This window comes from Neofelis nebulosa, chromosome 5 (genome assembly GCF_028018385.1).
Source record: "Neofelis nebulosa isolate mNeoNeb1 chromosome 5, mNeoNeb1.pri, whole genome shotgun sequence".
NCBI classification, from domain to species: Eukaryota; Metazoa; Chordata; class Mammalia; order Carnivora; family Felidae; genus Neofelis; species Neofelis nebulosa.
The window spans coordinates 14,519,056-14,542,343 of record NC_080786.1 but is presented as its reverse complement, the minus strand read 5'-3'; the positions used below and the strand labels follow the sequence as shown (position 1 = coordinate 14,542,343).

General features: G+C 40.3%; 1 protein-coding gene across 1 annotated transcript in view; it reads left to right on the top strand.

Annotated features, from left to right (window-relative positions):
* Window positions 1-1,148: 1,148 nt before the first annotated feature.
* CMC1 (C-X9-C motif containing 1) overlaps window positions 1,149-23,288 on the top strand; it is an 89,649-nt gene continuing 67,509 nt past the window's right edge. Inside the window, exon 1 of the mRNA XM_058729663.1 lies at window positions 1,149-1,478. Coding sequence (XP_058585646.1) covers window positions 1,460-1,478 — 19 coding nt within the window. The 5' untranslated portion in view covers window positions 1,149-1,459. The remainder of the gene's footprint in view (window positions 1,479-23,288) is intronic.

The following is a 23,288-nucleotide window of genomic DNA, read 5'->3' as shown; positions in this document are numbered from 1 at the left end:
TTATTTTCTAAACTAAATCTTCCATCTCCAGAAAAAGAAAAGGGGCATCAGAATGAATTTGGTATGTTTCAAAACCCGTTTATAAAACACACAAGAAAACAGACCTGCTTTCCTGCCTGGCTGAGTGAAACATTAATTCTTCACCTTGGCACCTCAACCTACAGCTGTAATAAGGGCCGTTATGCCCAAATAGGCCCTTAAACGGAAGACCTGCTGGGCAGAGACCCACTTTCCCAACCCGGCTCGACTGTGGCTGCTTTTTCTGCCAACTGACCAGGCTGAAGCAGCAGCAGGGGAGGAGGGACTGCAGGTAGGTGGGGAGGGGATCATTTTGAAAGCTCGAAATCCCTCCCAGGGAAGAAGCAGCTGCTCCTTGTTTTTCTAACATCTGTCCCATCTGTCCCCGACCGCACCTCACCCTTTGGAGGCTCGAACTAGCTGACCATGGATGTGACAAGGAAGCATTTCTGAAGGCCGGTTGGTGAGCGGAAATGAGCATAACCGCCACCAGAAAGTTTCTTTTATCGAGAAGAGGGCAGTTGGGGCTCTTCTGGAGTATAGCTGTCACCTTCCTTCATTTTTCTGAAAAACATACGGCTTTAACTGGCAGAATCGGGATTTGTAACATGACCCAAATCAGGCTGTACGCCCTAAGGACAATATGTCCTAGCGCCCAATTTTTTATTTTCCCCTCCAGGGAAGCCACAGCCTGCTGATTTGTGGGACAGATAATGATACCGTACGAACTATACCACCTCTATAGAACAAGCTGTTCATAGCTTGCACGTGTGGCGTTTATGACGTTTAACAGCGTGTTGCTTGTATTTGACTCCCCTGCCAACACGATTCTTCTCGAGAATAGGGCCCTTATTTTTATTTAGGTATTTACCCCTCGTATTCAGAACCGTGGCTGGAACCTGGCAGGCATGAAATAGAAATTTATGAATGAACGAACGTTAACGAAGATAAAATAAACAGGGTGATTCATTCCGAAGACGGGAGCGGAGGGAAGGGTTTGGCCGTGAACTTAGTCGCCACGGGAGGCGCAGTCCCAAAGGTCAGCAGCTTCGGCTCCGGTCTCCGCAGATCCGGGTCTGCAAGCGGGCGCTAGCGCTGCGCTCCAAGCGAGGCGCTGAGCCTCTGAGACAGCCCGCCCCCAAGGCACACAAGGCCACGCCCCCTTCCCGGTCATTCCCTGGGCGAAGTCCGTTCCAGGCTTCGGGGTGGGGCCAGAAGGGCGCAGGCGCAATGCGCAGCGGAAGTAGCGACTCGGGAAATTAGAAGGAAGGAAAGGGGCCTGCCTGCCGGGCTCCGCAAAGGGCACTGCGCTCCTCCTCCGTGGCTTCCTCCACCTCAGGGGAGCTCCGGGCGGCCGCACGTGCCTCCCTGCCCAGGCTCCTCCCCTTCCCTCCCCCTGCCCGGGAGCGGCCGCGGGCCGCTTTCCTCTCCTCCAGCCGAGATGGCGCTCGACCCCGCAGGTACGGGGGCGGGACGCGGGGGTTGCTGAGGAGTCCGGGCCCGGGTCCCTAACTGTGGTCCTGCGGCTGGGGGCCGGTCTGGGAAAGGTGCCGAGCGCTGAGGTTGCACCGCTTCCGCAGACGGCTGCTCACGCCCGCCCGGCTGGCCGCTTTAGGGTTTCTGGCGGCCCCAGCGTCTTCCCCGAAGTCTTGGGTCATCGGCTTGCTCCTTGGGGTTAGGGTTAGGTGAAAGGCATTGGGTTTGTTGTCCAAGCGGTCGTCCATTTGTGTCTTACAAACATTTCCTTCTTAACGCGGCTGGTCTCATCTTTTTCGTCCCTCTGGGGGGCGGGGGGGGGGCGGTACTGACTCCTTTAAGTATCTGTAAGATAACTTAAAAACAATCCAAAGGACCCATCATTGTGGCAGGGGTCAGTTTCTTTAGAAAGGACCCCCAGGGTCTCGATCAGTTAGTGCTTCCAGCTCACTTCTATATGAGGCAGTAGTTTCCCTCGAATTTCCGTCCTTAAAGAAGCTCACCTGCGCTGCCTTTGCTTTAAGCTGTTTGTGTTACAGAAGCTCACGTACGGTATCTTTGTAGGCTATTCATGTAAGTATAGAGGACTTCGTTTTTGAAGGGGATGGTGATTGGTCTAGCCCACGCCCTTCGTTTATGAATAGGAAAACTGTTCATAAGGCGTTGGGAGGAGTAATGGCTTCAAACGTTTGGAGATTCAGAAATGGAAAACTCATTTGGTGGCTCTCAAGAAGAGCGGAAAACATATGTAGCCAACAAATAATAACATTTATTGAACGCTTTATTATCAAGCTAAGTATTCTCAATTATCCAGAAATAGTATGTGATATTGTAGACCATTTTATGGGTTATAAAACTGAGGCGGAGAGAGATTAGGGACTATTCTAATTTAAAGCATAAAAGAATTTCTGGAACACTTCACAAGCACACCAGTTTTGGGCCAGGTGATTGGAACAGACTTTATGAGGCCGTTAATAATTGATCTAGCCTTTAAAGGATAATTTCCAGTGGTTGGAGTTGGAGAGGAGGCGGCAGAATGAACAAATGTATAGGTGGTAAAATATCACTGTGTGATATTTAGTTGCAGAGTGTAAATGAGGGGTAAGAAAAATTAGGTTGGAAAGTAGATTGACGCCTATTACAATTCTAGTGTATCTGAGCTGAAAGTGACATTCAAAGTAATCTACAAATGAGGAAACAGACTCAGAGAGGTCAAAGGCTTTCATATGTCTATATTCTGAGTTTAGATACATGAAATTTAGAAAAAAGTCTCCGTTGCTGTTTCCACTTTCTTACTGTCCAGTTACTCTTAACCCACTCAATCTTGTGGTGTGCCCACGTCCACACTGCTAATTGCTGGTAGAGCCCAAACTGGAATAGAGCCCTGGTAATTTCATTTCCGGTTCCATGCTATAGACCATGCCTCTGATTAAAACAAAAACGGAGTGCCCATTATATGTCACAAGCATACAATGGTAGAAGAAAGAAGACAGCCCACCCCTGAACCCCCGTATATACTTTGCCAGATTATGATCAACATGAAGAAAATAAGCAGTATCATGTGGTAGGTGGTGAAAAGAGGACTGACCTCAGAGTAGGCAGTGAAGAGCTCTTTGAGGAAGTGTCCTTTGAATTGGAATCTGAAGGACAAGAGGAGGTAGTTATGTGAAGAGGTAGGGAAAGAGTATGCTGGAAGTCAGAAGCAGCAAATGCTTAAAATGTTTGGAATGAGGGCCAGAGTGTGGAGGAGGTTCATAAGGAAGGATGTTGGGAAAGTAGGCAGGAACTAGATGCTGCAGGACCTGGAAGGCCCTGATAAGAAAGCATTTGGACTTTTCCTGATGTTATCAAAAGTCTTTGGAGGCTTGCATTCATTCATTCATTCAATGTTTATTTATTTTGAAAGAGAGTGTGCACATGAGTGGGGGAGGGGCAGAGAGACAGGGAGAGAGAGAATCCCAAGCAGGCTCTACTCTGTGAACATGGAGCCCATCGTGGGGCTCAACTGACTGAGCCACCCAGGCACCCCTCAGAAGCCTCTGGAGGCTTTTATAGAGCACAGTGACAGGGCTGGCTCCCCTGCTCCGTCAGTGGAGTGTGCAACGCTTGATCTCAGGATTGTGAGTTTGAGCCCCATGTTGGGTGTAGAGATTACTTTAAATTAAAAAAAAAAAAAAAATGAGGGGGCGCCTGGGTGGCGCAGTCGGTTAAGCGTCCGACTTCAGCCAGGTCACGATCTCGCGGTCCGGTCCGTGAGTTCGAGCCCCGCGTCAGGCTCTGGGCTGATGGCTCGGAGCCTGGAGCCTGTTTCCGATTCTGTGTCTCCCTCTCTCTCTGCCCCTCCCCCGTTCATGCTCTGTCTCTCTCTGTCCCAAAAATAAAAATAATAAACGTTGAAAAAAAAAATTAAAAAAAAAATGAGGGCAGTGGCACAATAGAAATGATGTCTTTACTACTCTGGCTGCAGTGGTAGCATGCAGTGTGGAGGAGTCCTGAGTGGCAGCAGGGAGACAGGTTAAGAGATGGTGGCAGTGGTCCAGGCTAGGTATGTTAGTGTCTTGGCCTGGAGTGGGATTAGAAAAGCTGGAAAGAGATAGAAAGCTTCAGTAGATGTTTTGGAGGACTAATTGACAGGACCTGCTGTTGCGTTGAATAAAGGTGGTGAGGCAAAGGGAGGCATTAGGGATAATTAGCAGGTTTTTTACTTTAGCAACTGGGTGGCTGGTTATGGTCAAAGCTAACAGTATGATCATTGGAAACTTGTTAAGCAGAGACGGAAGCAAGATTGGAATGGGAAACAAAGTGGAGTCAGCAGGTAGGAAGTTTTGAAATATTCTTGTCGGTGTAAATTCCAGAATACAAATGTATTGAAGCCAGATTTTTGTTTAAGTTCATTTGTGTTTGGTTCCTGGATTGAAGCATAGATTTACATTTTGCTATTTCTCTTGCTTTTTATACAGTGGTATGTGCCCACACTGAGGAGATGTGTTTCTGAGTAGATGAGTAGATAGTTAGGTCAATTGAGGTGAATATAGCCAAGTCTGTTTTCCCACTGATTTATGTTAGGTTTTAAAATTTTTTATGTTTGTTTATTTTTGAGAGAGAGAGAGGGAGAGGCAGAGAGAGGGGGAGACCCAGAATCTGAAGCAGGCTCCAGGCTGTGAGCTGTCAGCACAGAGCCCGACGCGGGGCTCGAACGCACAGACCGCGAGATCATGACCTGAGCTGAAGTTGGCCGCTTAACCGACTGAGCCACTCAGGTGCCCCTGTGTTAGATTTTTAAAAATCTTTTTTTAAGTTTTAAATTTGAATTACAGTAGAGCTGACATAGTGGTATGTTAGTTTCAGGTGCACAATATAGTGATTCAACAATTCTATGCACCACTCAGTGCTCACCGTGATAGGTGTACTTGTAATCCCCTTCACCTATTTCACCCACCCCCCACCCACCTCCACTGTGGTAGCCACCAGTTTCTCTGTAGTTAAGAGTCTGTTTCTTGGTTTGTCTCTCTCTTTCTTTTATTTTTATTTTTTCATTTGTTTTTTTTAGTCTTACATTCCACATATGAGTGAAAACATATGGTATTTGTATTTCCCTGACGGGCCATATTTCGCTTAGCATTATGCTTTCTGGCTCCATGCCTGTTGTTCCAAAGGGCAAGATTTCATTCTTTTTTATGGGTGAATAAGATGCACACATCATATATACACACACATGGGAATATTATATGTGTGTGTGTGTGTGTATGTTTATACACACACACCCCACATCACCTTCATCCTCTCGTCTATTGATGGACACTAGGCTGCTTCCATAATTTGGCTGTTGTAAATAATGCTGCTGTAAACACAGGGGTGCATGTATCCCTTGAATTAATGTTTTTGAATTTTTTAGCTAACTACCCAATATGATTGTTGGATCATAGGGTAGTTCTGTTTTTAACTTTTTGAGGAAACTCCATACTGTTTCCCACAGTGGCCACACTAGTTTGCATTCCCCGGCGTTCCTTTTTGTCCGCGTCTTCACCAACACTTGTGGTTTCTTGTGTTTTTGATTTTAGCCATTCTGACAGCATGAGGTGGTATCTCATTGTAGTTTTGATTTGCATTTCCCTGATGATGAATGACGTTGGGCATCTTTTCATATGTCTGTTGGCCATCTGGATGTCTTCTTTGGAAAAATGTTCTTTGTCCCTTTTTTAAATTGGAATATTTGTTTTTTGGGTGTTGAGTTGTATCAGTTCCTTACATGTTTTGGATACTAACTCTTTATCAAATATGTCATTTGCAAATATCTTCTCCCATTCTGTAGGTTGCCTTCACTGGTTTATGTTAGATTTTTCAAAATCTTCACACAGGTTTGATCTTCATTTGGCAACAGCCTTTAACTAACTTTGTAGGGTCCACTTTTCTCTAGAAACTCAGAACCCAGCAGTGAAATGCAGGCTACATACTTATATGTAGTTTTATTTAAATTATTTTCCTTATTGTTAACATAGAGGTAATAAAGGCACGCTTTGTAAGTCTCTCAGCCGTACTTTGTTAGGTTCATTATTTTCTCTTACTATTTGAATGCAGAGAGAAAAAGCTGGAGGGGGTCCACAACACCCAAGAAAAGTGGCTGAGGAGGTTAAATTTTTAAAAACTACTAGTGTGTGGGTTGCGCTCCCAGATGTTCAGATTTAATTTGCTAAGCCTCTGACATTTTAAAATAGTCCATAGGCAGTTCTAATATGCAAACAGAGTAGAGGAGAAATCGCTGTTCTGAACTCTTCCACTTTATTGACTTAGTCTTTAGCTTTGTTTTCTTATCAGTCTGATCTTCGTATTTCCAGGCGAAATTATCCCTACCTCTTTAGCCGTGAATGGTACCTCGATGGCTTGGTAATGGTGGTTAGTTTACGGCAGGCCATACACTGTCATCTTTGGGGTTATCTTTTCCACCGGTCAGAAATTATTTCTGTTTTTATTCAACAAAATTCTAGACATTAACCTCCTCTCATAACAAGTTTTAAAAGGGCCTGGTAATGGAAAGTCAAGCCTAGGGCTGTACTAAAGAACACCCAGTTATTTCTTTGCTGTTCCCAGATTCCAGATACATTTTCCCACATGACTGGATTCCCAGATCACAAACTCCAGAAACCTGGGCCTAATAATTTTGCTTATTTTCTCTAATAACTATAAGGGCTTCCTTTCTTTTTTTGTTGTTTTTCTTGTATGGTTCCCTCTTTTAGGGGGTAGGGAGTTTCCCTTCCCTTGTCCGTTAGCGTGGATTCATTCTCTACTTGTGCATGATGGAGCGATAGCAGCAGAGAGAAGTTTGCTTAATCGTGTGTGTGCCACTTTATTGGTGTTTTCCAGAAATCTAATAAGGGGAGGAAGATGGGACAGTTGTAGGGCTCAGGGAGTAGAAAGTGGGGTCAGGAATTTCATGATATTCCATGAGTAGAATATGAAGGCATATCTTGGGAGGATGTCGTCAGGGCAGCTCTTAGAGTATTTAGATTGCAGGGGTTCTTTTAGTGGTTCCTATGGGGATGTAGGTAGATTAGCTTTAGGAAATTCTTACTTTTTAAGTGAGACACCTAAGCAGGTTTAAAGAATCTTTTCTGAGAACACTGTGATTCGTACGTAAAAGGTTATGTAGTTGATTAGAAAATTTTTGATTTGATTATGGCTTCTGTATCTGGATAGTATCAATTACGTTGGCATTTCAGAGGTAAAAGTATGTTTAACTTATAAATTTTATGTATTTTTGTTTTTTTTTTTTTAGTTTATTTACTTTGAGAGAGACAGAGACAGCCTGAGTGGGGGAGGGGCAGAGAGCGAGGGAGAGAGAATCTCAAGCAGGGTCAGTGCTGGCAGTGCAGAGCCTGACACAGGCTCAAACCCACCAAACTGCAAGCTCATGACCTGAGCCAAAACCAAGAGTCAGATGCTTAACCGACTGAGCCACCCAGGCTCCCCTCACTTGTAAATTCTGTATATTTCTAAACTCAGAGTATACTTGTGATGAGAATTGTACATCATGAATCAGGAAATGTTTTGTAAACGAGTTCAAGGAATTTGAATTTTATCCTGAGAACAGTGGGAAGATACTCCAAATTTTTAGGCAAGTAGAACATGCTTTCATTTTTTGTTTACCTGACTTTTCATTAGATCCAGGTTATGTGTTCTCAGCAGAATACTGTAGAAGTGGTATCGTGTCTTTCTCGTGGTATCACATCTGGAGGTATATGACATCTTTCTGTCTCTCATGGATTATACTAAGTTTGATCAGTCAGGGGCTTGTCCCATTGCTTTCCTTTGTTTTTCCTCTCTTGTAATTAATAAGTAATTTGTGGAGGGTACAATCTAATTTAAGACTATGCAGATATCCATTCCTCATGGAAATGTCCCTTTTGATATAGTATCATTGATACATAGTATCATATATATACATATATCGTATACATGTATATATCGTATATATACATATATATACGATATATATACATATATACATAGTATCAATGATACATAGTATCATTGATGATTTTTTCTTGTTTCAGTCTTTCCTTAATGGTTGCAGAATGGTGATTTTCTGCCTCCAGCATTTTCTCCACATTGTTTGATCAGTCGGTTGTTGCTCTTTTGCTGTAAGCAAGAGACCACTTTGTTTCTTGTTCATTTATTTATAGATTCATTATAGGTGTGGACTCATGAATTCCTATTTTTCCAGGGGTTTATAATTTGTTACTGTATCTAATTATTGTGGTGCTTACATTTCCCCAGATTTGGCCAGTGAGAGAGTTCCTTTAAACTAGCTTCTGGGCCCTTGTGATATGTTCCCATCCTGTTTTTGAGCATTTTCTCTTTTTCTCACACAAAGTATTTCTGGTTCATCTCTTACCTATTCTGGCCCATCCATAGAATTAGTCATTTCTTTGACAAACCCTGGTTCCTTTGTTTGGTCATGACATCAGAGAACAAGGTCTGGGTACCATTGGATGTTTTACATGCAAATGATTTGTTAATGGAGTGCTGTTAGAAAAAAAAAACCTGTAAGGGAACAAGGACACAGGACAGGGAAGGGGAGGAAGCTCAGCAAGGATGTGGTTTCAGGGAAGGCCTGTCGCAACCTGATGGGTTCTGGTGCACCACAAAGCGCAGGGCCTGTCCCACTTTGGAGGCCAGGGTGCTGAGCTTTTGTGCCATGTGGCAGTCCTTGCCCATGGCAGGAGACTGGGAGAGGGGCCACAGGAAGGAAAGCTGCCATGCCCGAGGGCCGTCCTGAGAAGGTTGCAGGTGTGAAGGCTTCAACATTCTCTGTCCTAAAAATCATTTATCTGAAGCCACTAGGAACCTTTGTTCAGGTAGTGAGAGTTCAGATAGTGGTAGGTCAGGTAGGAAGGGGTACTTGCACAAATATGTAAATACACACGTGTGTGCTCTGAGTCCAGGTGTGAAGTATCATGGGGTTGTGGTAATGACATTGACCTAAGCTATACCTAACATACGCCAAACTGTGCTTTGTGTTTTTCCCTCCAGGCCATTTGACATGCTGTTTCTTCTTTTTAGAATCTTCCCTCTCTTACATCCCCAAATCTGTCTAGTTCTTGTTCATTTTTCACACGTCACTTTATTAAACAAAATTTTTTTAAGTTGTACTTACTTTGAGAGGGAGAGAAAGTGCATGAGCACGCAGGAATGGGGGAGTGACAGAAAGAGGAGGAGGAGGAGAATCCCAGGCAGGCTCTGCACAGTCAGTGTGGAACTCGATGTGAGGCTGGAACTTAGGAACTCTGAGATCATGACCTGAGCCAAAATCAAGAGTTGGCCGCTTAACCAACTGAGCCACCCAGGCGCCCCCACACCTTATTGTAGAATCATTTGCATGATTCCACAGTCTTTCAAGAAACAATTTTAAAAATATTTGAAATTTCTGAAAACTACCAAACTATCAAATAATCTGGGTATAGAGTTTCCATTCTAGATCCAGAGATTTTTCCTTGAGAAGTAAAGTGAAACCTACAGGTATGATTTGTCTGTATGTATCAAATAATTTGAGAGATGAAGAAAAATGTCAGGTGGAGAATGAAAGTATTTAACTGTAGTAAACAGTAAATGTTTTTCATATGATTTCACGTCTTTACGTTTACTGGAGACTAGATGATTAGAAAAGATAAACTAGTTAATTACATCTAGACAGCGAGAGATTGCCCACCAATCCTGGGAGAAGCACCCAGTTGAATTTGGGAATGAGTAAGGATGCCTTCTTGTTTTAGACTTTGTCATTAACCTCAGGCCCTATTCTAAGTGGCATAATCTCAGGTTTGAGGATGCTGGGGTAAGGAGAGAAGGGTTTCTCAGATAACTGCTAAAGCTTCTTAAGCCTCAAACCTGTATGATTGTAAATCTTGGCAGTTGGTCTCAAGGGGTTCTTTCGCCACAGGAGAATAACTTCCAAGTTTATGTTCCCAGTGACTGGATTAGTATCCTTATTGTAGAATCCTCTAAGTTTATGGACGTCAAAAAAATGCAAGAAATATTACCTTCTGCTTGATATAAGTGGATCAATCCGTGCCAAATAAGAACATTGATTCCCAAATTAACCTTCTCCCCCCACCAGCCCTGATTATATTTTAGCATTTTTATTTATATTTCCAAGATTTTATTTACATTAAATACTACACATAGGATAGTATTGGTTTCAGGAGTAGAATGTAGTGATTTATCACTTACATCCAACACCCAGTGCTCACCACAAGTGCCTTCCTTAATGCCCAGCCCCCATCTAGCCCACCTCTCACCCACCTCCCCTCCAGTAGCTCTGTTTGTTCTCTGTCGTTGAGTCTCTTATGGTTTGCCTCCCACTACTTATCTTATTTTACTTTTCCTTCCCTTCCCTTATGTTCACCTGTTCTTATTTTAATATTTTTAAGTAGAGATTGACGGAAAAACAATTTCAGAACATGGTATTTAATATCCTGCATTGTGTTTTTGCTGAGAAACTTAGAGTTTTTTTACAGATCAAAGGATATGTTAATTAAGCATGTTGAAATGTAGCGTGCCGAATGTTTATGTTGGCTGCGGCATGAGGAACCTAGCCTGTTTTACTCATCTCTGTGTAATACAGTCCCTAGCATGGTGACTGATGCCTAGTAGGTGCCTAATAAATATTTGTTAACAGAATGAATATTATCAGATATTGAAACTCTCATAATCATGTGTCATTTTTTAAACAGTTAGCATATTTACCATGTGCCAGCCATTAGAGGGAATTATAGAGATGAGTTAGACATGGGCTTGAACCCCATCAAATTTAAGTTTCATGCAGCTTTCTTGCTCTAGCTACATATTGGAATCATTTGTGGAGCTTTTAAAAATACCAATGCCTGGGTTTATCCCAGCATTTCTGATTTAACTGGTCTGGGTGGTACCCAGGCATCAGAATTTTTAAAGCACTCTCAGGTGGTTTGTTAAATGCAGCTAAAATTGAGAACTTCTGGTACCAAAATCTGTCTTAAATCTGTTCGGCCTAGTATAACAGCATACATAGCACAGACTGAGCGACTTAAACAACAGAAATTTATTTTAACACAGTTCTGGAGGCTGGGAAGTCCGAGCTCAAGGTGCTGGCAGATTTGCTTGCTGGTTCTTCTTCCTACAAGGCCACCTGTCGGATTAGGGCCTTGCGCATATGATCTCTTTTGACACTTAGTTGCCTCTTGAAATACAGTCACATTAGGGTTTAGAGCTTCAGTATGATTGGGGTGGGGAAAGTGGGACAGAATTCAGTCCATGGCGACCACCAATCTGTCGGGAGAAGAAGGTTGCACAGATGCTGTGACGTTGTATGTTAGATCCGGATGTGATGAGAGCCAGAGCATTGGTGCATACAAAATCTTGGGCTTACGGAAGGAGAGAGCACTTTCAGGTGCTGGGGTCAGGCAGAACTTTGGGAGGGAATAAGTATTGAGTTTGGTTTTAAATCGGAAGACCTTGGTAAGAAAATAAGAGGTAGAAGATGGAAAATAAAGGCAGAAGACTGAGCTGGAGTTTGATTTGCTGCGTAATGTTGCAAGATGGCTTTGAGCTTTCTGAGCCTCTGCTCAGAAGTACCTTCTCCTGCCTGTGGTGACGTTTGTAAAACAACTCCTACTGCTCCTTCCTTCCTTCCTTCCTTCCTTCCTTCCTTCCTTCCTTCTGCAAATATTTATTGTGCCTCTTCTGGGCACCCTATACACATAAGCTGCTTTTTTTTAAGCAAGGAGGATAACGTAACCATCAGGATGGCAGAATGAAGATTTAAATTATTGAAATTTTAAGTTGAAATTGTGGTGGCTGGTAAGGCTTGGAAATTGCCGGTAGCTGCTTGAAAAGGTGGGCAGAGTAGATTTGGATATGGAAATAAGCACTGGGAACATGGCATGGACAACGGCATCTTTAAAGGTAGAACCTTGTGGGATAGCCACAAGAGGAGTGGGAGCAGATCTTACCTTGGAAGCGTTCATCCTTTTCCTAGGATTATTGCCGTTTTTCAGAATATTTTTGAGACTCCTTTAGGGTTTGCCTTCAGCCTGTACAGTCCGTTCATCTCAACATCCTCATTTAGGGGAAATTTATTGTTTAGAAGAGACCTGGTATTTCAGCCAAGGTTGTTGGCCAGAGGAAATTATCCTGGGAAATGCTCCTCCCCAAAAGAAGTTGTATCGTGGGACTCGTTTTCCCGTTAACGCACACTGGCTCTGAAGGCCACGCCAAGAAGTATGAGTGGCGTGAGCAAAATTTGAATCTTTGAAGTAAGTGAATAACCTGTGGATGTAAAACTAATCCCCCCACTCTGTTACAAAGTGGCACAGGGTTTTTGTTCTGTTTTGTTTTTGTAGAAATGTTATGAAGTATTATAAGATGAAAAAGAAATGGTGGAGTCGAGTGGCCAGAGGCACTGAGGAGCAGTCATAGATTTGAGGATAGTCTACCGTGTTCTAGATGTACATCGGAAAAATCAGTTAGGTGTGAATTGCTGAGAAAGCACAGGCATCCTGACATTTCTCCCTTTCTCAAATACCGACTCCTGTCTCCCACAACATTGCTGATTTTCTACTAGAAAATCAGGAAAAGGTAGTCTTGAAGTTTTACCGAAGTCTTACCGTAAATGTGAAACCTTCTCATTCACGAAATTATGGCCACCGTGGACATTGCAGCATGCTGCTAAAATTGGCATGTCTTCCTGCATAAGTTGATTTCCTGCTTTGGTAGACTTTAAATTGGTTGTCCCCTTTTGGCCTCGTCATGGGTTAAAGTAATGTGGGTGGAAGAGGAAGTTTTCACACCTAGCAATCTGCAGAATCTGAGGTCCAAGAAATAGGTGCTTTTGGGAAGTGGGCACATCTGGTGTGAACTAGGTGGTTATTAGCAGTGAAAGCTGATAGGACAAAGTAGTTCAAGTGAAGCATACTATCGTGAGGGATAGGTGGTATTTGACCCAGAAGCCAGACAGAAACAGGCACATCTCTCTCGTTGATGTGCTTTCCATGTTTTGTTTAAGGGTGAGCTTATAGGACATTGGATTGTTACCGATTGAGCTAATACATGATGTTTACTTTCTTTGAAGACATTTTTTTTTTCCAGCCAACTGACAAATGGCTCCGTGTGTGTGTGTGTGTGTGTGTGTGTTTTCTCTTCTAAATAATTTTCTACATGGTAGGAAGCAGAGGATCACCATTCCCTTTACCTTTTTGATCAGAAAATCTAAAGAGTGAATTTATTTTTGCTTGTGCTTCTGAAGTTCCTGAAACGCCCTTACTGTGTAAGGGTTGTTTCACCCTTAACTTCAGAAACTCAGACAACCTTGTTTGTTGGAATCCCCTTAAATAGGCCATCACCCCATGTGTGTGGTGCGTCGCGGAAGGAAATTTGGGACCTGGGCTACGCGATCTTGGCATTGCCAGTTTATCACACTTGGGCCATTTCACCTCTGGGAGCCTCCACTCCTTTATCTGCTTTTATTCCAATAAAGCACTTCACCTGGGAGGGCTGTTAAGTAGGCTGCAGGGCAGTGATCACCCTCACCTGGAGGTTTCGTAGCCGGAGGCAGGCGGGAATATTGTGGGGAAGGAAATCGCTCCCATCACTGACTTCCTTTTCCGGTTTCGTTTTGTCCGTTCACGTTTGGCCCGGAGGAAAGAATGTGAAAGGAACACTGATCTTGGCTGTCTTAATTTTCCCTGAGTACCTCTGCCCCTCACCCCCCTTCCTCATTTTATTATAGCAAGAAGGTACCAACAAGCTGGCAAGACCATGGAAATCCGATCCCTATTTTTGGGCTGTCGAGGAGAACTGGAGTCCGCCCGTCTTCCTGGTGCGAAGCACTTCTTGGAAATGTAGCAGTTGAGAACTCTGGTCTTTGTGTAGTGTTCATGTTACTATCTGCCCTGGGGCACTTGGATTTGAAGCTCTTGGTAGCTAGTAAAGAAGAGGAATCTAAAGATAGAAACTGTTGCTAATGAGAACACTGTTGCGTATTTACTGCAAGCATTTTTCTTGTTTTTCCTCCAGAGTAACAGTAGTGTGGAAAGGTCTTCAGGAGCAAATAAATAGAACTGGAAAGTTTAAAAAAAAAAAGTGGCATTATCTAAACAAGAATCAAATTAGTTAAATTAGAACATTTTCACTATTGAAAAGGCATACCTTGCCCTTCAGGTGTCACTTCTTTCCAGTCAAAGATTCTGTAATATTCTGATTTGCCTCACTGTTATCTTTGTGGATTCATAGCAAGTGTTGTTGTCAGTAGATTTCTAATCTACTACTGCCATACTGCAAGAACATGTGAGCCCCAAAGCAAAATCTGAGCTAACAAATTCAGCCAGTGAAAAAGGTGAAAATTGACTTTCAGGTGATGATAGAATGTTGAGAAGTTAGAGCTTTGGAAATTTTCCCTGGTGGTATTATCCTGATTCTTTATCTCAGTATAAATTCATATGACTATATATAGTAGCAAACTCTCAAAATTTGATTTTTTTCAGACTCTTATACAAATGTATAACATATGCATCACATTGACTTTGAGAGAATCGCTCTGTAATTTTATGAATAAAAAGTACCATCTTTACAGTGTTTGTGGTGTTGAAGATAGTTTTGTAATACGTATAAAACCATAATTAATATACTCAGTGGTTGATATGCTACCAAGTGGGAAAATCTTTAGCAGAATTTATAGATTTTTAAGCCTGTTATTTCTGATTTAACACCAGGACTTTGGAAAATCTAAATCAGTTCTCATGTGATTCTAGAATTGTTTTTTTGCCCTAGGAGGTTTTAGAGGAATGAGAGAAGTTTTTGAGAGGAATCAGGAGAAGTTTTTGCAAGCCATTTAAAAACCATGTTTAAATAGGAATTATAACCTAGAATTCATTATATAGGTAAATTTCTATTATAATTTCTTATGGAAAAATGGTTTAATATTACACAGCTGTGTCTGTATTTAAGGAAGTGATTAAAAAATTGGTACTTTTGTTATCTAAGACCACTGCAAAATTTATAGAGCGAAAGGTGGATTCATTAGGACACATTATTAATAAGTTGTATAGATTAAAGCTATGTAAGCGAAAGGAAGAGGTAACATTCCAAAATTGATTTTACAAAATAGGTCAGTATATCACAATATTTCTTCTACTCCATTCAGTAATTATCGTGTTAATCACTGATGCCTCATATGATGTATGCTGCAGACCAGGAGAAAAGAAGTATGTGGAGATAGCCCCCAGTTTTATTATTTCCCTTCAAGGAGAGATCAGCTTTCCACTCCGCAGGATGTCTCACAGGCATCTGAAATTCACCATGTCCACAGCTGAATTCCTCTCCCCCCTGGTGTTTCCTTTTGTGTTCCCTGTGTCAGTGAGTGGTCACAGCGATTTCACCAGGAGCCAGAAAACTGGGAACCTTCTTTGAATCCTCTGTATTTAGTCCCTATAAGCCCTGGGCATCTTGTAGGATCTCCCTCGAAACTGTCCTTTTTCGCTCCATCCATACTTACAGTGCCTTTTAGAAGCTCACTGTTCTTTTTCTCATCTTAAACAGTAGCTCTGGCAAAGCTAAGGAGAAAGAGAAGGCTTAAATAGTTAGGCCAGATTTCAGCAAAGCATGATCTGGGCAAAATCTGGTAAGGCCTGTAAACTGTGAGTGGTTAGTAACATTTTCAAAGGGTCGTTTAAAAAAAAAAAAAAAAAAAAAGGAACATAGGTGGTAAAGATGGTCTGTAGCCTGCAAAGCTTGAAGTATTCACGGTCTGGTCCTTGACTAGAAATAGTTTGTTGAGCTCTGGCGTAAGCAGTGAAAACTGGGAAACAAGTATACGTATGGTAAAGAGGGAAAATATCATGTGAATATCTTCCTATCATTATTTTGAGTATTTAGATGAAATGGATAGTTTCCTTGAGAAATAGAAATTTATTAAAACTGCAACTGACTTAAAAATAAATAAAAAGCTCTTAGAAAATGGAATCAGTAGTTAAAGCTCTCTTTGTGTCTGTCTCTCTCCCACGTACTCCAAGACCTAGGCCCTAATAGCTTGGTGTACCACCAGAGACCATAGGGCTGTTGTGTGTATGTTCACATACACACATACATATGTATATGGCCAGATACTGGCTCATGTAACTGGGGGGGGGGGGGGGGGGCTAGTTGGGCAAGTCTGAAACGCATAGGGCAGACCAGGCTATCAGAACAGCATTGGAACTCTTGGTTGTGAGCTGAAGCTATAGTTCCCAGATGGAATTCTGTTCTTAAGGCTTTTCAACTGATTGTATCAGGCCCACCCACATTATCTAGGATAATCTCCTTTGCTTAAAGTCAACTGATTATAGACTTTAATCACATCTGCAAAGTACCTTCACAGCAATACCTGCTGCGAAGGAGACTGTAGCCTTGCCAAGTGGAATCATAAAACTGACTGTCACAGGTGGTTTCTATCAGACTTTAAAGAAACTGATAGTGGGGTGCCTGGGTGGCTCAGTCGGTTAAGCCTCTGGCTCTTGATTTCTTTGGCTCGGGTCATGATCTCATGGGTCATGAGATTGAGCCCCACGTTGTGTGGGACTCTGCTCTGACAGCAGGGAGCCTGCTTGGAACTCTCTCCCTTTCTCTCTGCCATCCCCTGCTTGTGCTTGCTTGCTCTCAAAAGAAAGAAAGAATGAACGAATTGATAATAGTCTTTATTTTATACGGTGTTCCAGAGAATATGAAGGAAAGGAAAGGTCCCTAGTTTATTGTTTAAATAATGTAACTGAGATACCAGAGCAATACAGAGGAAAATCATAGGCAAATCTCAACATGAAGATGACTGTAAAAATTCTAAAGAAAATTTGAACATCCAAGACAGATGTGCTGTTAATTTCTGCTTACCATTTTTCCAAAGGACAGAGCCAGAAAAGAAGAGCTGCAGAGCTGTCCCTGTGATTATATACATAGAAATTGGAAGAGACAGTTGACAATTTATTAGAACTAATGAGAGTTAAGTAAGACTGTGTTGGGTTGTAAGAACAATATAAAAAATTCAGGTGAACCTATATAATAGCAGTAAATAATTACATGTTGCTTATGAAAAGGTTACCTTTACCAGTATAAGTAAATCTAATAAAAGAACAGTGTCTTTAAGGAGAGAATTATAAAACTTTTTGTCTACTTAATTTCTGATAGATGTGTGTTAAAATCATACAAAGTTGTGATAGTTGTGTGTTAAAATCATTATGAGAACAGATTTTTAAAAATGTTTTACAGCTAATCTATTCTAAATTGAAGTAAAATGTACAGTAAAATTTATAGATTGTGAGTTTTGTTAAATGTATACAACCCAATCAGGACATCCGCAAAAGAATATCCTTCTCAACTCCCATAGATAACCAGTGTTTTGTTTATCACCATAGATTTTTTTTCATGTTCTTGAATCATGTGGTAGGTACTTTTGCACCTGGCTTCTTGTTCTCAACAGAGTTTTTGAGATTCACCCACATTGAGTATATCAGTAGTTAATTCTTTTGCATTGCTAAATAATATTCAATTGGGCATTTAGGTTGTTTCCAATTTGGGGCTATTAGGAATGCTTCCATAAACAGACTTGCACAAGTCATTTTCTGGAAACATGTTGTCTTTTGGGTTGGGTGAATGAATACCTAAGAGTGGAAAGTAGGAAAGTAGGTTAGGTGTATATTTCACTATAGCTTAAGCAGTTTTCCAAAGAATTTATCTTTTCACACTCTTACCAGCAATATGTGAAAGTTCCAGTTGCTCCACATTCTAATAATTAGGTGTCGTATTTTTAATTTTAGTCATCCTCGTGGGTATGAAATAGTATCATGGGGTTCATTTGTATTTTCTCCATGACTAATGATTTTAAACAAACACCTGTTCATTTACTTATTTACAGTTTGTCTATATTGTTTTCAAAGAGTCCATTCAAACCTTTTGTCCCTTTTGTACTGGGTGGTTTGTATTTTTGTAATTGATATGTAGGAGTTATTTATATATGCTAAATTCGAGTCCTTGTCAAATCTCTCTCTATTGATCTGTGTCTCTGTCTATATACTGTGAACATTTTCTTCTGGTTTGTGGCTTGTCTTTTAATTTTCTTCACGGTGTTTTTTTTGATGAACAGCAGATTTTATATTTGATGAAATCAAACTTATCCTTTTTCCCTTTGTGTCTTTAAAATATTTTTGTCTACTCTGAGGAGTTGAAGTTTTTTGTTTTTGAGTTTTTGTTTGTTTGGTTGGTTGGCTTAATAGTTTTAGTTTTTATATTTAGGTTTGTGATCTGTGGCAAATTAACTTTTTTGGGTATTGTGAAGTAGGAGGTCAGATGGTTCAGACTGATCTTCTCCCCTCATTGTTTATCTACGTGTCTTTATCACCATTTGTTGAAAATGCTTTTATTTTTTCATTAAGTAGCCTTGGTGAATTTGTCAAAATAAAGTGACTGTATAAATGTGGAAGCATTTCTGGTCTCTATTACATTAATCTATTTGTTTATCCAAATTCTCTCCAGTACTACACCACTTTGATTGCCCTAGCTTTGTAGTAAGACTTGAAATCAGGGAGTGGAAGTCATCCAAATTTGTTCTTCTGTTTTAATATTGTTTTGGTTATTCTCACTCCTTTTGTCTTCTACATTTTTAAGCTTTTTTAAAAATTATAACTTTAGGGGTGCCTGGGTGCTTCAGTCAGTTGAGCATCCAACTTGGGCTCAGGGCATAATCTCACTGTTGGTGGGTTTGCGACCCACATCCGGCTCTGTGTTGACAGCTCAGAGCCTGGAGCCTGCTTGGGATTCTGTGTCTCCTTCTCTCTCTGCCCCTCCCCTGCTTGGGATTCTGTGTCTCCTTCTCTCTCTGCCCCTCCCCTGCTTGCACTCTGTCTCACTCTGTCTCTCAAAAATAAATGTAAAAAGAAAATTAAAATAAAATTATAATTTTATTTTGAAATAATTTATCAAGCTGTGAAACATGACATTTTTCATGTAGTTTTTCTCCAGCTTTTCCTAATGCTATTTTCTCTCATAACCATGGTACAGGTCTTCAGTGAGTATGATACTGCCTTCAGAAGAGCAAAAATTGGTATTGGAGGGAGAAAATAATCTTGTTGTTTTAATGTACTGTTATGCATGCAGTGTTCCTGTGGTATTAACATTTCATGGGGAGCATTAGTGATAAGGAAGGTCTAAAAAGGGCTCTTAGAATGAAAAAGTTGGGACACACAACTATAATTAATTGTGCCTAAGAAAACCAGGAATTGACATTAGTATGCTAACTCAGGTACATGTCTTAGTTGAGCTATACCAAATTTTACTGTGTGTGTGTGTGTAGTTCTATGACATTTTATTACATATGAAGACGAAAGCAACCATGATCGCAATCAGCATACAGAACTGTTCTGTCACCACAAAGGAAACCCCTCATGTTTCCTTCTAATAGTCACACTGCCTCCTCCACTCGTTCCTGGCAACCAATGATCTGTTTTCCATCACTCTAATTTGTCAATTTAAGTGGAATCATGTGATACGTAGCTCTTTGAGGTGGTCTTTTTTTCATTCAACATAATACCCTTGAGATCCATTCAAATTGCTGCTGCTGTTGTATGTTAGTAGTTCTTTGTTTTATTGCTGAGTAATATTCCATTATGTTGATGAACTGGTATTCATTCACCCATTGAAGGACTTTTGGGTTAATTCCAAGTTTTGGCTATTACAAGTAAAGCCTCAGTGAACATGTGTATACAGGTTTTGTGTGAACATCTTTTCATTTCTCTGGGCTAAATCCTGAGGGGTGTGCTGGGTCATATGGTAAATACACGTTTAACTTTATAAGAAACTACCTGATTATCTTTCAGAATGGCTGTGCAATTTAATGTTCCCACAGCAATGTATGAGAGATCCGGTTACTCTGCATCCTTGTTAGCACTTGGTATTATTATTATTATTATTATTATTATTATTATTATTATTTTAGCCATCTTAATAGGTCTTTAGTGATAACTTTTGTAACCTTAATTTGGATTTCCATAATGACTAATGATGTTGAGCATCTCTTCATATGCTTAGTTGCCATACTTATATCTCCTATCTAGTGGTTGTTCAAGTCTTTTGCCCATTTCTAAATGGATTGTTTTCTTACTGTTGGAGTTTACAGAAATCTTTATATATTTTGAATACAAGTCCTTTTTTAGATATGAGATTTGCAAATAATTTTTCCCAGATGTGGCTTGTTTTTATCTTTCTAAAAGCAGTGTTTGTGGAGTGAAAGTTTTTAATTTGGATGAAGTAGAATTTATTCTTTTTCTCTTTTCTGAATCATGAGTTTGTGTCATATATAACTCTTTGATTAACTCTGGGTCATGAAGATTTGCTTCTGTAGTTTCTTATAGAAGTTTTTTCCTTTAACTTTTTATTTCGAAACAATTACAGACTCACAGGAAGTTACAAAAAAAATACTATATAGAGTCCTACGTGCCCTTCATGCTACTTCCCACAATGCCTCTTGTATAATGGTAGTATAATATCAAAAGCAGGAAATTGAAGCCGGTGCAATACTATTAACTGGACTATATACCTTTTCAATTTTCACCAGTTTTTATCTATACATGCAATGTGTGTATATAGTTCTATGCAATTTTATTCTATGTTCCTGTTCCTATAAGGAAAGCATTCAGTGTTTTACCATTAAGTGTGATGTTAGTTATAGGGTTTTTGTAGGCACTCTATTAGGTTCCTTTCTGTTCCTAGTTTATTGAAAGTTTTGTTTGTTTTTAATGAATGGTATTGAATTTATTAAATGTTTTTTCTGCTTCAGTTGACGTGATTCATACGTTTTCTTTTCGACTATTAATCACATTGATTGATTTTCGGATAGTGAACCAGCTTCACATCTTTGGAATAAACCCAACTTGATATGATGTATTTTTATTTTTCTATATTCCTGGATTTGATTTACTAATATTTTGTTGAGAACTTTGAGTCTATATTCATGAGGACTATTGGTCTGTGTTTTATGTTTTTAATATTGCCTTTGCTTTTGATATCAGAGCAGTGCTGGTCTCATAAAATGTGCTAGGAAGAGACTAGAAATGGTGTTATTCTTTAAATATTTCGTAGACTTTGCCAACGAGGACATTTGGGCCAGTTTTCTTTTTTTTTCCCCTAAAAAAACCAAAAACCTGAAACTCTTCAGTAATGAAGGTATCACTTGTTTGCCTGTTGTCAATTTTACTGATTTCTGCTCCTATTTTTATTTATTTGCTTGTTTTAGGTTCTTTTTGATCTTTCTCTAGTTTTGTCAGAAATGTAGGGTGTTGGTTTGAGACTTTTTTTTTTTAAGTTTATTTATTTATTTTGAGAATGAGAACATGAGCTGGGGAGGGGCAGAGAGAGAGAGAGAGAGAGAGAGAGAGAGAATTCAAAGCAGGGTCCTTGCTGTCAGAGCAGAGCCCAAAACAGGGCTCCATCTCACAAACCGAACTGTGAGATCATGACCTGAGCTGAAATCAAGGGTCTGATGCTCAACTGACTGAGCCACCGACTGAGCCACCCAGGTGCCCCAAGAGACTTTCTTTTTTAATATGAGCATTTATTGCTATAGATTGCCTACAAGCACTGCTTTAGCTTTTAGTAAGTTTTGTTTTTATTTTCATTCAGGTCATTGTATTATTCTACTCTCCTTGATACTTCTTCAATCTAGGAATTCTTTAGAAGAGTGGTGTTGAATTTCCAACTGTTAGGAAATTTTTCCCGCTACTTTCTGTTCTTGGTATCTAGTTGATTCCATTATGGTCAGAGAAAATACTTTCAATTTGTTGATATTCCACTTGATTTATCTATAATGGTGTTTAATTTTTTTTTTTTTAGTGGTTGTAAAGATTATAGTGTATGTGTATAGTTTATCACAGTCTGTTAGCATGAACATTTTATCATGTAAGTGGAATATAGGTTATCTTGCTACCCCCAAAGTTTACTTTACCCTCTCCCCTTTACAGTATAGTCATTTTTTTTTTTTTAATTTTTGTTTTATTTTATATTTGAGAGAGAGAGAGAGGGAGAGAGACAGAGCGTGAGCAGGGGAGGGGCATAAAGATGGAAACGGAATCTGAAGTAGGCTCCAGGCTCCATGCTCTCAGCACAGAGCCTGATGCAGGGCTTGAACCCATGAACTGCGAGATCATGAGCATCCTAGTCTTGATTTTGGCTCAGGTCATGATCTCATGGTTCCTGATATCAAGCCCTGTGTTGGGCTCCCCACTGACAGTAGGAAGCCTGCCTGGGATTGTCTTCCTCTCTGTCTCTGCCCCTCCCCCACTCGCACTCTCTCCTTCTCTCTCTCAAAATAAATAAACATTAAAAAAGAATATTTAAAACTCAAGGAAAGACTAGTTTCTGTTGCCTTTTCTTTGTTCCTGTTGTTCTGAGTTTCCTTTTGTTACCATATCCTTCCTGTCTGAATAACTTCCTTTAGCCATTGTTTGAGAATAGGTCTGCTGGCAAGAAATTACCTTAGCTTCTCTTCATCTCAGTTGTCTTTATTTCATCTTCAATCCTAAAAAAAAAATCCTTTGTCCTTTGAATCTTTGTTCTACTATATGTCTCTCCAATGCTTTGAAGATTTTTCTTTGCCTTTCATTTTCAGAAGTTTAATATGATGTGTTTCTTTAGGTTTTTAACTGTTTTTCTTGAATTAATAGGCTTATGTCTTTTGCCTCATTTAAAAAAAATTTTTTTTAATATTTATTTTTAAGAGAGAGAGAGAGAGAGAGAGAGAGAGAGAGAGAGAGAGAGATGGAGCATGAGCAAGGGAGGGACAGAGAGAGAGGGAGGCAGAGAATCTGAACCAGGCTGCGTGCTGTCAGCACAGGGCCCGATGTGGGGCCGGAACTCACAAACCTTGAGATCATGACTTAAGCCAAGGACAGATGCTTAATCTGCCATCAGGCACCCCTCTTTTGCCTCATTTGGAAAGGTTTCAGCCATTATTTTTTCAAGTATTTTTTTTTAGCTCTGCATTCTTGTTTTTTTCTCAGACTCTGGTAAAATAAGTGATAGACTTTTTTTTTTTAATTTCTTTTATTCTTTGTCCTGCAGGTACCTGAGCCTTATTTAGCTCATTTTTTAAAAAGCTTTATTTTATTTTGTCATCTCCATTGGAATTTTGTATATTAATCTTATATCTGGAAACCTTATTAGTTCTATAGCTTTTTTGTAGACTCTATTGGATTTTCTAGATAGATGATCTTTTATTTTTCTTACTCTATTAGACTGTCTAGAATGTCAAG